The sequence below is a fragment of the Trifolium pratense genome, linkage group LG5 (genome assembly GCF_020283565.1).
Source record: "Trifolium pratense cultivar HEN17-A07 linkage group LG5, ARS_RC_1.1, whole genome shotgun sequence".
Classification (NCBI taxonomy): domain Eukaryota; kingdom Viridiplantae; phylum Streptophyta; class Magnoliopsida; order Fabales; family Fabaceae; genus Trifolium; species Trifolium pratense.
This window is the reverse complement of record NC_060063.1, coordinates 44,524,131-44,539,780: the sequence shown is the minus strand read 5'-3', so window position 1 is coordinate 44,539,780 and position 15,650 is coordinate 44,524,131. Positions and strand designations below refer to the sequence as shown.

General features: G+C 32.3%; 1 protein-coding gene and 3 long non-coding RNA genes across 4 annotated transcripts; all 4 read right to left on the bottom strand.

The window, feature by feature from the left end:
• Positions 1 to 2,976: 2,976 nt before the first annotated feature.
• Positions 2,977 to 4,797, bottom strand: LOC123884996. Its single transcript, XR_006801041.1, has 2 exons — positions 4,162 to 4,797; positions 2,977 to 3,152 (listed from the first exon to the last, which is right to left on the bottom strand). It is a non-coding gene; the product is annotated as an uncharacterized LOC123884996 (long non-coding RNA).
• Positions 4,798 to 6,020: 1,223 nt separating this feature from the next.
• LOC123884999 lies at positions 6,021 to 7,841 on the bottom strand. The gene is made up of 2 exons (XR_006801043.1): positions 7,206 to 7,841; positions 6,021 to 6,196 (listed from the first exon to the last, which is right to left on the bottom strand). It is a non-coding gene; the product is annotated as an uncharacterized LOC123884999 (long non-coding RNA).
• Positions 7,842 to 9,062: 1,221 nt separating this feature from the next.
• On the bottom strand, positions 9,063 to 10,883 carry LOC123884997. The gene is made up of 2 exons (XR_006801042.1): positions 10,248 to 10,883; positions 9,063 to 9,238 (listed from the first exon to the last, which is right to left on the bottom strand). It is a non-coding gene; the product is annotated as an uncharacterized LOC123884997 (long non-coding RNA).
• A 1,836-nt stretch (positions 10,884 to 12,719) lies between these two features.
• Positions 12,720 to 14,650, bottom strand: LOC123887055 (polyphenol oxidase A1, chloroplastic-like). Its single transcript, XM_045936328.1, has 2 exons — positions 14,165 to 14,650; positions 12,720 to 14,122 (listed from the first exon to the last, which is right to left on the bottom strand). The coding sequence occupies exons 1-2, from the start codon at positions 14,610 to 14,612 to the stop codon at positions 12,792 to 12,794; spliced, it is 1,779 nt and encodes a 592-aa protein (XP_045792284.1). The 5' UTR covers positions 14,613 to 14,650; the 3' UTR covers positions 12,720 to 12,791.
• Between the last annotated feature and the right edge of the window lie 1,000 nt (positions 14,651 to 15,650).

The following is a 15,650-nucleotide window of genomic DNA, read 5'->3' as shown; positions in this document are numbered from 1 at the left end:
TATCCAACAGAAGGCTTTAGCAATTTACAAGTATAAGGAAGCCCTGGCTTTAATTCGGCCACACAAACCTCACTTTCAGTAATATCTTCATGATTGATTTCATACTCATTATCATCTTCATAAGTTTCAACATATGCAACTTTTTCTTTTTTCTGAAACTTAGAAGTTCTAGCCTTTTCTATCTTAAGGCGTTCGATTTGTCGAACTCTATCTGCTAACTGTGCCATATCCCTTAAATGTTGGGTGTCTAATTTCTTTCGAATAGAGTAGTCAAGGCCACCAGCGGCCATTTCAACTAACTCATGTTCAGGCACTTGAGTAAAGCATCTAGCCTTAAGAAGTCTAAACCTATTTAGGTAATCCTCAATGGACTCTGAGGTTTTTCGCCTCACACCTGACAACTCTTTAAGGCTAATTTTAGATTGCCCCATATAGAATTGCTCATGAAAAACTCTTTCTAATTGAATCCAATGATGGATGGAACCAGGGGGCAGTGTAATGAACCAAGTAAAGGCATTCTTACTGATATAATTAGGAAAATATTTCATCCTTAGATTCTCATTATTTGCTAAGTCCCCTACCTCTGCCAAATATCTAGCAATGTGTTCGACGGTGGATTCACTAATTCAGTCTGGAGTACATACTCAGACAATGCTGATACAAAGTTTGGCCTATGTAAACCAACGTTAAGGCCATTTTGCATAAGTATAGTTTCAACCATGTTAGCAAAATTGTTTTGGCCCTCATAATTATCTTGTTGCACATTTCTAACAACTTCATCAGCATCTTGGTTTCGATGAAATAAAGTCACGCCAGGATTAGGGACACGAGGCATCCCCATTTGGACTTGCGGTTCTTCTCGAACCCTTACTGGTGGGTTAGCTTGACTTATGTTATACCCACTATATTCAGGCATACTCTAATGTTGAACGGGTATTTGGTTCTGAATTGGTCGAAATGGCTGGTTAGGCACTGGAGGAGCGCCAAAGAAATCAGCAATTCGACTCATTTGACCAGCCAACAATTGGTAACTGTCATTTGTATTGTTAATTAGAGGGTTTAATACAGTTCCTAATCGTGACGTCAAAGTGTTAACCATTTCATGATTACTTTCATCCATCTGTTGTCTTAAAGACATCACAGATGACAAACTTAAGGCCCGAGTTACTGGCCTCGAACCTGAATTTCCAACACCTGATGTTGAAGGGGAAAATCTTGGAGGACTCTCCATATGTTGGTTACTAAATAAATTTGCCATCAAAGTTGTTGGCATCCCTAATCCAGGGTTAGTTGGGAATGAAAACGGAGATCTAGGAGGACTCCTGGCATCATTTGGATTCCCTTGAGAATTTACAGATTAATTGGATTCGAGACATGGGAAACTTGAGTTGACCCTATCGAGGCAGAATTATGTCCACCAAGTGTGTTTGCGTGAAACGTAGGGTTTGTTATCCCTATGGTCGAATCAAAAGCAGTGTCTGACGAAAACGCTTGTGGTTGTCCTTCTGGGCCAGCATTACTAGAACCTGCGCCAGCACTCGTGGACAAATTACTCGTGGATGCGTTTTGAGGGGGTGGTCTCACCATTTTTCGACGAGACTTAACACTTGTTAAATTTGGAAGGGATGTGCCACTCCTCAAATCCATAAACTTAGCAAAAATCTAACAATCGTAATGAGAATGAAAAGAAAAACACACAAAACTAGTCCCACTGGGCGTGCCAATTTGTTTACGTTGGTTTTTCGTAAACAACCGCTAGTTTAATTTAATTACTTGTAGGACTAACTAGTAAATCCTAGGACATGTTTTGTGTGTAGATCTTAATGTTCATCGTTGCAATAAACATTTGGTAAACCAGTTTGAAAGAATAATTTACTAAGAAAACGTAAATTAAACAAGATTCACTCGAATAAAAGAGTTTGAAAAGATGAATTGCAAAAAGAAAGATTAAAATTGCATTAAAAATGTAAATGTTTTACAAAGAAAATAAATGGTGCACGAATTCATACATTTTCTTCACTTCACCCTTTTCTCTCGAACGCATGGATACTTTAGGTTTTGTGAATTTTCTGTATATGAATTGTGACCCTTATTCCAATTGAAGAAACTACTATTTATAGGCACAAGATTGAACAACTGCTTATGCAAACGTGCTTCGCCAGCTCTCTAAACACATGATCCCACGGTCTCTTGATCTCGCTTGAAAAGAGTAACTGCCTTCTAGCTTCAACTGTCGCTCGAACCTAGCCTTCGAATCCTCTTTCCATTTCCTGCTGAAAATAATTCTAAGACCAGAATCTCTTCGAATACTATGATTCGAAAACCTCATTCGATTCGAAGGCAATTTTGTCTCTTTGTTAATAAGACATTTATGAATTTAAGACCTTTAAATAATCTTAATTAGGCAATTTGATCATCTTTTCATATCTTTTATTAACTTATTTAATGCATTCACTCTGGACCGTCATGGATACATTCCGTTTATTATTTTCATTCATTTAATTTAGTGGCATATTTAAGATGGCGCACCAAATTAATATTAAATGCTTATGGTCAAAAATTCGAGATAACACTATGATGTTGGACTAGAATTTAGAAACCTCTTCTTCACTTATATCTGGTGCAACACTTGCTGATCGAGCAGCTTCATGAGCTAATCGAGCTGCTTTTTTGTTTGCTTTCGCAGTTTTCTCGATCTCAGGGTCAAAGAAGAGTTCTCTGACTACCTTCCTACCTTGCATAAACAACAGAAAATAATTTTATAAGCAACTGCACTAAACAAAATAATAACAACAAAAATAATTTTATTTTATTTTTTTTTATAAAAAACGAAACACATTTAAAATAATGAACTAAGTATATTGTAACATCCCGGATTTTTATCCAAAATATTTGTAAAAATTCTGCTTAATTAGAAAATGTGAAGCTACTTTTTTTTTTATCAAATGAAATAGTATAATAAAATCTGAATTGAAATTCAATTAAAATATAAACTTAATTAAAATGAGTAATAGTTTAAAATTTCCAGCGGAAGAAAATACAACAAAGAACTATTTACATAAAATTCTCAATTTACAAAACCCAATTTTTCCCCTGTTCGTACGCGCTTCAAGCATCACATCACATTCAATCAAAGCTTTCTCCTTGAGTACCTAAAATGTTGGTTGTAAGGGTCAATTTCCTGGTCCACATTGAATCATACTCACCACAAGAAAATGTTATAAAATAATAACAAAACACTTCACCTTATGAAAAATATAATTACTAGTTTTAAGAAAAACCTTTGATGATTAGAGTACAAATATAAGAACCGAAACAAAAAGCAACGGTGACACATATTAACACATAACCCAAATTACATGACCATCCAAATAAAAAGAGAGCAACAATCAGTTTTGCTACGTACATTAATAATTCTTATATATATATATTTTTCTTTCTTTCCTTCCAATTACATTAGTTCTTTTAAGACCAGAATAATTATTTACTCTTGTTAGTTCTTCCTTCCTATATGAAGTGCAATGCGACTAAGACAACCCTATATGAAATACTAATGATCCGGATAATAAATCTCATACCAATGAGAGAACCAGCCACACAGGCTCCAAGCCACACAGGCTAAATTAAACCAGCCACACAGGCTAAAAAAAAATAAACCAGCCACACAGGCTAAAAATAAACAAGCCACACTGGCTAAAAAAATAAACCAAGCCACAAAGGCTACCTATAGGAACACTGCTATACACATCCTATATGATGCATGAAACTCCACTTCCTTAACAAGACCAACTTGACCTGCGACATAACTAACACTCCCTGTATTTTTATTCACGTCCCTTAATTTATATTTATTAGATCACACCCACAAACTAATATTCATACGCTTCAAAGAAAAGAAGGAAACCAAAATCTTTAATCATATGAAATAAATAGGAAATTAACAAACATATATATACACGGCATGCATGACAAGGCATATGCAATAATAAGCAAGCACTAGGCATATGTATAATTAGTCTAATTACTAGAAGCATATATACAAACGAATTTATTTATTTTTATAGAATTAATTCCTTTGGTTTATTTTAAGTGATAAAGGTTCTACCATCATCTCACAACAAATCCCTATGTAGCATGAATGTATGGGGAAAAAGCCCTTACCTCAAGTGCTTTCTTCCAATCACTATACTATCTTAAATTCGCAGCTACAGTGCATATACGATATCTCACGCTCCAAAGGTTCGATTCGACGATCCGACGGTTAACGGAGACAACCCAAGGGAAAATGAAAATGACATAGAATTAGGATTCACAAGGTGAAACAAGGGATAAAATAGAGAAGGATGTATAGAAAGACTTACATGAAATATAGAAGAAAATAGATGGTATATAGATACTTGAGAGACTTAAAATATTTTCAATGGACTATAGATGATGATCGTGAGACTTGAAAAATCAAGAGAATGGTGTGAGAGTCTCAAAATTTGCGTGAGGCTTCTAATAGAGATTTTTGATATTTTCCTCAATATATGTGGCTGAGCAATGAACTAATAGAATGGTCTAGATTAAATAGAATAATGGTAGTTAAGAGAAATTACTATAGCTTAATTGCCTTGACCTTATATAAGGAATGGAAAATAAAAAGGTATGAATTTGGTCTCATCAAGAGAGTAGGAGAATGGTTACTGGCAGCATAATGACGTAATAATTAGTATTCACAACTTAAGAAAGTAATTAAGGTGCTAATGAATGATCATGGTTGGCCAATATTCCTTAACTGATACATTGGATCTACGTGTGACATATTTTGAATACTATGTAAGGCAAGGCTTTCAATCTTTAAGACTAGCTAGCGTGGACTATTCCCTTAAGGTAGCCAAAGTTGATTTGATTATTTCATAATTCAATACTAAAATACTAAAATAATTAAAGAATACAAAATAATTAATATCGATATTACTATAGAATTTATTTATCAAATAATAAATTAATAAAGTGCATATATAAAATATTGGGGCGTTACATTATTACCCCCTTAAAAGAGTTTCGTCCTCGAAACTAGAAAATAAAAGATTAACTTAAATTTCTCTCATAAAATCAAGCGTGATAAAACCACTTGTTATAAAAGACGAAGTTAAAGCATTTTGATAGTTATCTATATATTAAAATAAAGTTCTCGGGTCTTACATTCTACCCACCAAATATTTAGTTTTGTCCCCGAAACTAGACAAAAAATTTTGAAGTATAATTTTCAAAAACTCTTTATGTAAAGAACTTCTTTAAATAAATTTTGACAAGATAAGAAAGTTTAAGAATAAGGTGAGACATAAAATATATTAACGTAGTATTTCTGCTGCGCACTCTGATGCTAAATAAAAGCCAATAACATAACTAGCAAGAAAAATTGCAAAGGTAAAAGTATTTTTGCAGCTTTAAGAAAAACCTCTAATCTCTAATTCAAAATATGGTAAAAGCATTTTTCTAAAAATCATATTACTTCATAGATATTCTCTACGAATTTACTTATCTTAAAATCATAGTAGGAAAAACAATCGTTCACAACTAAAGACCACAAAATTATTCAAAAATATTTCACTCATAAAAATGCCTTATAACATATAGTCATCCTAAAAATTCATTCCTTTCAATTAAAATAGTATAAAGACTATTCAATAGAAAATTCATAAAAGCAAACATAGCTTCTAACAATCACAAAATCATTTCCTTTAAACAAGAAAAATCATACAATCATTTTCATACAATCACCTTACAAGAATCACACAAGAAAGCATCAATCATAAAAATTAAGCACGACCACAAAATCACACATAAATCAAGGTATTCGTCATACAAAATCGCTCCCACCCCAAAAATTTGTCCGAGGATTATTGCTCTGATACCAAATGTAACATCCCGGATTTTTATCCAAAATATTTGTAAAAATTCTGCTTAATTAGAAAATGTGAAGCTACTTTTTTTTTTTTATCAAATGAAATAGTATAATAAAATCTGAATTGAAATTCAATTAAAATATAAACTTAATTAAAATGAGTAATAGTTTAAAATTTCCAGCGGAAGAAAATACAACAAAGAACTATTTACATAAAATTCTCAATTTACAAAACCCAATTTTTCCCCTGTTCGTACGCGCTTCAAGCATCACATCACATTCAATCAAAGCTTTCTCCTTGAGTACCTAAAATGTTGGTTGTAAGGGTTAATTTCCTGGTCCACATTGAATCATACTCACCACAAGAAAATGTTATAAAATAATAACAAAACACTTCACCTTATGAAAAATATAATTACTAGTTTTAAGAAAAACCTTTGATGATTAGAGTACAAATATAAGAACCGAAACAAAAAGCAACGGTGACACATATTAACACATAACCCAAATTACATGACCATCCAAATAAAAAGAGAGCAACAATCAGTTTTGCTACGTACATTAATAATTCTTATATATATATATTTTTCTTTCTTTCCTTCCAATTACATTAGTTCTTTTAAGACCAGAATAATTATTTACTCTTGTTAGTTCTTCCTTCCTATATGAAGTGCAATGCGACTAAGACAACCCTATATGAAATACTAATGATCCGGATAATAAATCTCATACCAATGAGAGAACCAGCCACACAGGCTCCAAGCCACACAGGCTAAATTAAACCAGCCACACAGGCTAAAAAAAAATAAACCAGCCACACAGGCTAAAAATAAACAAGCCACACAGGCTAAAAAAATAAACCAAGCCACAAAGGCTACCTATAGGAACACTGCTATACACATCCTATATGATGCATGAAACTCCACTTCCTTAACAAGACCAACTTGACCTGCGACATAACTAACACTCCCTGTATTTTTATTCACGTCCCTTAATTTATATTTATTAGATCACACCCACAAACTAATATTCATACGCTTCAAAGAAAAGAAGGAAACCAAAATCTTTAATCATATGAAATAAATAGGAAATTAACAAACATATATATACACGGCATGCATGACAAGGCATATGCAATAATAAGCAAGCACTAGGCATATGTATAATTAGTCTAATTACTAGAAGCATATATACAAACGAATTTATTTATTTTTATAGAATTAATTCCTTTGGTTTATTTTAAGTGATAAAGGTTCTACCATCATCTCACAACAAATCCCTATGTAGCATGAATGTATGGGGAAAAAGCCCTTACCTCAAGTGCTTTCTTCCAATCACTATACTATCTTAAATTCGCAGCTACAGTGCATATACGATATCTCACGCTCCAAAGGTTCGATTCGACGATCCGACGGTTAACGGAGACAACCCAAGGGAAAATGAAAATGACATAGAATTGGGATTCACAAGGTGAAACAAGGGATAAAATAGAGAAGGATGTATAGAAAGACTTACATGAAATATAGAAGAAAATAGATGGTATATAGATACTTGAGAGACTTAAAATATTTTCAATGGACTATAGATGATGATCGTGAGACTTGAAAAATCAAGAGAATGGTGTGAGAGTCTCAAAATTTGCGTGAGGCTTCTAATAGAGATTTTTGATATTTTCCTCAATATATGTGGCTGAGCAATGAACTAATAGAATGGTCTAGATTAAATAGAATAATGGTAGTTAAGAGAAATTACTATAGCTTAATTGCCTTGACCTTATATAAGGAATGGAAAATAAAAAGGTATGAATTTGGTCTCATCAAGAGAGTAGGAGAATGGTTACTGGCAGCATAATGACGTAATAATTAGTATTCACAACTTAAGAAAGTAATTAAGGTGCTAATGAATGATCATGGTTGGCCAATATTCCTTAACTGATACATTGGATCTACGTGTGACATATTTTGAATACTATGTAAGGCAAGGCTTTCAATCTTTAAGACTAGCTAGCGTGGACTATTCCCTTAAGGTAGCCAAAGTTGATTTGATTATTTCATAATTCAATACTAAAATACTAAAATAATTAAAGAATACAAAATAATTAATATCGATATTACTATAGAATTTATTTATCAAATAATAAATTAATAAAGTGCATATATAAAATATTGGGGCGTTACATTATTACCCCCTTAAAAGAGTTTCGTCCTCGAAACTAGAAAATAAAAGATTAACTTAAATTTCTCTCATAAAATCAAGCGTGATAAAACCACTTGTTATAAAAGACGAAGTTAAAGCATTTTGATAGTTATCTATATATTAAAATAAAGTTCTCGGGTCTTACATTCTACCCACCAAATATTTAGTTTTGTCCCCGAAACTAGACAAAAAATTTTGAAGTATAATTTTCAAAAACTCTTTATGTAAAGAACTTCTTTAAATAAATTTTGACAAGATAAGAAAGTTTAAGAATAAGGTGAGACATAAAATATATTAACGTAGTATTTCTGCTGCGCACTCTGATGCTAAATAAAAGCCAATAACATAACTAGCAAGAAAAATTGCAAAGGTAAAAGTATTTTTGCAGCTTTAAGAAAAACCTCTAATCTCTAATTCAAAATATGGTAAAAGCATTTTTCTAAAAATCATATTACTTCATAGATATTCTCTACGAATTTACTTATCTTAAAATCATAGTAGGAAAAACAATCGTTCACAACTAAAGACCACAAAATTATTCAAAAATATTTCACTCATAAAAATGCCTTATAACATATAGTCATCCTAAAAATTCATTCCTTTCAATTAAAATAGTATAAAGACTATTCAATAGAAAATTCATAAAAGCAAACATAGCTTCTAACAATCACAAAATCATTTCCTTTAAACAAGAAAAATCATACAATCATTTTCATACAATCACCTTACAAGAATCACACAAGAAAGCATCAATCATAAAAATTAAGCACGACCACAAAATCACACATAAATCAAGGTATTCGTCATACAAAATCGCTCCCACCCCAAAAATTTGTCCGAGGATTATTGCTCTGATACCAAATGTAACATCCCGGATTTTTATCCAAAATATTTGTAAAAATTCTGCTTAATTAGAAAATATGAAGCTACTTTTTTTTTTATCAAATGAAATAGTATAATAAAATCTGAATTGAAATTCAATTAAAATATAAACTTAATTAAAATGAGTAATAGTTTAAAATTTCCAGCGGAAGAAAATACAACAAAGAACTATTTACATAAAATTCTCAATTTACAAAACCCAATTTTTCCCCTGTTCGTACGCGCTTCAAGCATCACATCACATTCAATCAAAGCTTTCTCCTTGAGTACCTAAAATGTTGGTTGTAAGGGTCAATTTCCTGGTCCACATTGAATCATACTCACCACAAGAAAATGTTATAAAATAATAACAAAACACTTCACCTTATGAAAAATATAATTACTAGTTTTAAGAAAAACCTTTGATGATTAGAGTACAAATATAAGAACCGAAACAAAAAGCAACGGTGACACATATTAACACATAACCCAAATTACATGACCATCCAAATAAAAAGAGAGCAACAATCAGTTTTGCTACGTACATTAATAATTCTTATATATATATATTTTTCTTTCTTTCCTTCCAATTACATTAGTTCTTTTAAGACCAGAATAATTATTTACTCTTGTTAGTTCTTCCTTCCTATATGAAGTGCAATGCGACTAAGACAACCCTATATGAAATACTAATGATCCGGATAATAAATCTCATACCAATGAGAGAACCAGCCACACAGGCTCCAAGCCACACAGGCTAAATTAAACCAGCCACACAGGCTAAAAAAAAATAAACCAGCCACACAGGCTAAAAATAAACAAGCCACACAGGCTAAAAAAATAAACCAAGCCACAAAGGCTACCTATAGGAACACTGCTATACACATCCTATATGATGCATGAAACTCCACTTCCTTAACAAGACCAACTTGACCTGCGACATAACTAACACTCCCTGTATTTTTATTCACGTCCCTTAATTTATATTTATTAGATCACACCCACAAACTAATATTCATACGCTTCAAAGAAAAGAAGGAAACCAAAATCTTTAATCATATGAAATAAATAGGAAATTAACAAACATATATATACACGGCATGCATGACAAGGCATATGCAATAATAAGCAAGCACTAGGCATATGTATAATTAGTCTAATTACTAGAAGCATATATACAAACGAATTTATTTATTTTTATAGAATTAATTCCTTTGGTTTATTTTAAGTGATAAAGGTTCTACCATCATCTCACAACAAATCCCTATGTAGCATGAATGTATGGGGAAAAAGCCCTTACCTCAAGTGCTTTCTTCCAATCACTATACTATCTTAAATTCGCAGCTACAGTGCATATACGATATCTCACGCTCCAAAGGTTCGATTCGACGATCCGACGGTTAACGGAGACAACCCAAGGGAAAATGAAAATGACATAGAATTAGGATTCACAAGGTGAAACAAGGGATAAAATAGAGAAGGATGTATAGAAAGACTTACATGAAATATAGAAGAAAATAGATGGTATATAGATACTTGAGAGACTTAAAATATTTTCAATGGACTATAGATGATGATCGTGAGACTTGAAAAATCAAGAGAATGGTGTGAGAGTCTCAAAATTTGCGTGAGGCTTCTAATAGAGATTTTTGATATTTTCCTCAATATATGTGGCTGAGCAATGAACTAATAGAATGGTCTAGATTAAATAGAATAATGGTAGTTAAGAGAAATTACTATAGCTTAATTGCCTTGACCTTATATAAGGAATGGAAAATAAAAAGGTATGAATTTGGTCTCATCAAGAGAGTAGGAGAATGGTTACTGGCAGCATAATGACGTAATAATTAGTATTCACAACTTAAGAAAGTAATTAAGGTGCTAATGAATGATCATGGTTGGCCAATATTCCTTAACTGATACATTGGATCTACGTGTGACATATTTTGAATACTATGTAAGGCAAGGCTTTCAATCTTTAAGACTAGCTAGCGTGGACTATTCCCTTAAGGTAGCCAAAGTTGATTTGATTATTTCATAATTCAATACTAAAATACTAAAATAATTAAAGAATACAAAATAATTAATATCGATATTACTATAGAATTTATTTATCAAATAATAAATTAATAAAGTGCATATATAAAATATTGGGGCGTTACATATATGGTCCAATTGCCTTGTTGAATCAATCAACAATCCCCGGCAACGGCGCCAAAAACTTGATAGATATTTTGCAAGTGCACAAAATTATCGCAAGTAGTAAAAATTATCGATCCTCAGGGATTGTTATAATTCAAACACAAATTGAATACATAGTTAAACACATAAATTTAAATGTAAAAAGGGGGGGGAATTTTGTTTGGTTCAAAAGTTGATCATAAACTTTTAAAATTGACTTAGAATTCAAATTGATGGAAGAAAAGCGATTGATCCTTTTGGTTCATCTAATTACTATTTCTCTTGATAATTTCATGTATGATTACAAATTACTTAATTTAGTTTCATGATTAGATTAAATCTCAAGTGATTATGCCCAATGTCTTGGTAACATAATCTTCTCCCTTGATCATCAATTCCTAATGTCTTAGGTAATCTATGATCAATTGAGGAATACAAAATTTAATCCGTTAAATCTCAATTAACAATCTGAAATGTCTTAAGTGAAAGTTAATTGATTAATTATTCCTAGATCTATGATTCATTCCTATCGTCATAGTAAAACAAATCATTGAAATCATCATATAAGTAGCTAATTCATATAAAGCATTAAGTATAAGGAATAATCAAAGAAACTAACTTTGTAATTCATTGATCATATCAAATGATAATCACATTGTTCAAGAGAAATAATAATCAGAATCCCCTAAGGACCAATCATGGAAATTTAGTTACACATAGTGAAAGGAGACATTACAATCAAAAGAATGATTACAAGTTGATCTTGATGTGTTTCCACACTTCAATCCTTGCCTCCAAGCTTCTAGATCTCCAAATGTTCTTCAAAATGTCGTTTCCAATGTCAATTTTTCGATCCACAATTTCAGATCTACTCCTTTTATAGCTGAGGCCAATAAATGAGATTTTCGCCCCAGACACGAAGAATTTCGCCCCAGGCACGGAAACTCACGCCCCAGGCGCCAAAATTTCGCCCCAGGCGTGAAATCAATACTTTTGCTTATTTTTTACCAAGCTTCAACTACTTTCTTCCTTTGCAAATATTCTCAAACTAGTGCATTATTCCTCTATGAAACAAGTCAAATTTCTTCTAAAAACGCTTGCAATTGTTCCTTTTTTCCATGTAATGACGCATGGCATCACCCATCAATATTTTTGATGGAGTCGGTGGAGGCAAAGGGAAGTAGGGAACACAGCAAGGAGATGTTTAAATTTTGTTACTTTCCTGGTTTGGTGGCACTAAATTTTGTTTTTTTGATATTTTGTTTTGTGCTTTTGATATTTTTGTTTTGTGCTTTGAGCCTTTGCTATGTACCTGCAGTGCAGGTGTACATGTATTATTTCTTTCCTTTCCTTTTGCCCTTTCTGTGAATTTTATACTCTTAATAAAATCTTAACAATTTAATTTTTTTAAATGGCATGTTAGCAATTTAATTATTTATTTCTTTTGAAAAATTAAATACGATCCCCACCTATATGTTAGAGAAATTGTTGGCCATCTTTTGATAGCATTTTTCTATAAACTTATTAACTTAGAAAAACTTCTTAATAAGACGTTATATATTAACAATATTTTCTCATTTGCACCAATCACCAACTTGAGAATGGAATTGCACCATTTATTTGACAAGAAAACAAAAGATGATAAAGGAAACTAACAATTTTTTCAATTTTCAAATTCTATCTTGATGCCACTAATTTTGACACCATCCCCATATCTAGGAATCAATGTAACCACAATACTATCATCATCATCGGCTTTCAAATCTTCCAACAAATTGGTTAATCCAAGTCTCAAACAAGTAACAGTATTCTTCTTCTTCTCCTTCTTATTGTTTTCGTGATTATGTCCATGAAGCAAACTCACAAAGGTTCCAGCAAACTCGGTATTTCCAACTCCAATCACCTTATCATCTTCATCATTCACAATAACATCAAACTTCACTTCAATGTTGCTATCAAACTCGATCCCATCTATCACCAAAATCTCCTCTTCATCTTCTTTCTCCTTCGAACTCCTCGACTTCTGTGGCCTCTTCACGATAGTACTCACAACCGAATCCAAAACAATAGGAAACTTATCAACAAATTTTCTCGGTGTTAACAACTTACCCTTAGACTGAACTCTTCTACTAGCAGGTTTAGGTTTAGAATTTATCCAAGGAATGTCAACATCTTGATAACAATAACCTAGCTTTCTTTCATCAAGACCATCCTTGACTTTCACTTTAACAAGATTCTTATTTTCATCATAAAAGAGAAATGAAGTCTCTAACCAATCATCATCATTGGGATCCTTTCTTTTTCCACCTAATGTTTTCCAAATAGACCACAACCTATCCACATTTGCATGGAGAGCATAAAAAAGTGGATCTCTTCCGGAGGAATAGAAATGTCCCATGTCCTCTCTATTAGGCTGTCCTGGATCACCACACCATACATGAATAGGATTATGTGGACTATTTTCTATTGAGCCGGCACCTGGGTCAGGTTGGTCGCCGGCGCGATAAGGGCTTCCATGAAATTGTATACTGGTCGCGCCATTGGAGAACATTGTATTATACATTGTAGAAAGGTTGGTTTCTACACTGGGATTAGGATTAGGGTTGTTTCTGTTAAACGCTAGGTCAATGAGTGTTGGTGGTTGATGTTTGGGATCTCTTTTACAGTCATAAAGGGAAGAATTTGGTTTTGTATAAATGGAAGGAATTTGCATGCCATCAGGAGCATCAAAATTCCAAAAGGGTATGGCAAAAGTAGGATCATTGATTAAACTACCTAAGATTCTCTCATAAAAATAAAGATACCAACGATGGAAAGGCAAAAATAGCCAAGACTTATGAACACTTAGTTCAAGGCCAGGGTACCCTTCTTGTGTATAACCACCAACACAATAAGCACAATGAATGTTAGCTTGTTGGGTAAAACTTCTTGGATCATCATCTGGTAGGGCTTTCATTAGTTCAAGGGCTTTATTGTATTTTGCAAAATTATCATCTTTTTTTTTCTTTATAATGCAACTAAAAAAATTATGATCATCATTAACTAATTGTGCAGCTGGTCTTACCCTTAATTTTTTAAAAGTAGGGAACTTAAAATCTATGATGTCTGTTGAAAATGGTGGACAACAACTGATTTGAGGTAAATTTTCTGGTAAATGTGTTGGAACTTTACATGCGGTGAGATCTGGAATTGGCACTGGAGCACCAAAGGCTAATGAGTTGTTGTTTGTGAGAGTGGTAGCACCATAAAGTCCTCCTATACCTATTAGAACATTTCTTCTAGGTGATGGTTTTTGTTCTTGTTCTTTAGGGCTATTTTGGTTAGTATCATTGGAAGTGCATGATATTTGATGGTACTTTGGTTTTCTATTTTTAGAAGGTTGGTGTTGTTTTTGGGATAATGGATATAGTAAAGAGGACGATGTATTGAAATTGAAAGAGACATTGAAGGACAGTGAGAGAGGTGAGGATGAGATAGATGCCATGTTGAGCTATCTTGTTTTTGTGTCTTGATATTTGGCACTTTTATAGTGAAAAGTCATGGCATAAATCCATGCATGTATCTTGCATTATTTATTCTTGTCGAGTAGTTTAGTGGGTAGAAAATTCATTTTAAAGATGAATACGTACAGTGTTCGGGATTCGAACTCTGGCTTATGTACATATAATGTGATATCCTTATCAACTGAGCTAAATTCACATGGTGCATCTTGCATTATTAATATTGGGAATAAGTATAAAAAAATTATATTGGACCCATCCAATAATTCGTTAAAACATTTAGGATATTTGTTCTCAGAGGTGGGATAATTTTTTATTTTATTAAAATTTACTAAAAATAATAAAATTCACTTTTAGACCGAACATTTTTTTTAATACACCGAATATCTAATAACGACCCTTAATCTTGAATATTGGTTTGGTGTTGTATGTAGCTAGCTTGGTTATTTTTAGTACTTAGAAAAGACACCACTTTTAGAAAAATTTGGTTATTTGGTGTTGTATGTAGCTAGCTTGGTTATTTTTGGTACTTAGAAATGACACCACTTTTAGAAAAATAAAATGCTATGTAAAAATTCCCCTTCCGCTATTTGGCGATTCGCATTCGATATATTTTTTTTCTCAAATTTTTTATTTTTATAACTTCACTGTAAAATGTTGAAAATTTCATGTTAGAGGTGTCTTTCTTAAAAAAAAAATTATTTTTATAACGTATTTCATATTATAATATTTTTTTTATCAAATTTCTTATTTTTATAATATTCACTATTTAAATAACATAAAATATAAAATAAGAAACCAAAATAGCGCACGATAAATAAATGCATTATGCGCCAAAAGTATTCTCCTAGAGAAATAATGAGCGTATAGACTATAGTGTACTATATTTGAACATTTTGGGCCTTCACGGGATTACGTTAAAAATTTCACAAGCATGAAACTCGTGCGAGTGATTTAATCCTTTTTTTTTTTTTTTTGCAGCATTTAATCGTTTTTGTTAAACATGAAGAAGTATCAAATAT

Coding starts and splice junctions, on each gene's coding strand:
- LOC123887055 (XM_045936328.1), bottom strand. CDS start 14,612: ATGGCATCTATCTCATCCTCACCTCTCTCACTGTCCTTCAATGTCTCT. Junction 14,123..14,164: donor AGCTGCACAATTAGTTAATG/ATGATCATAATT, acceptor AGAAAAAAAAAG/ATGATAATTTTGCAAAATAC.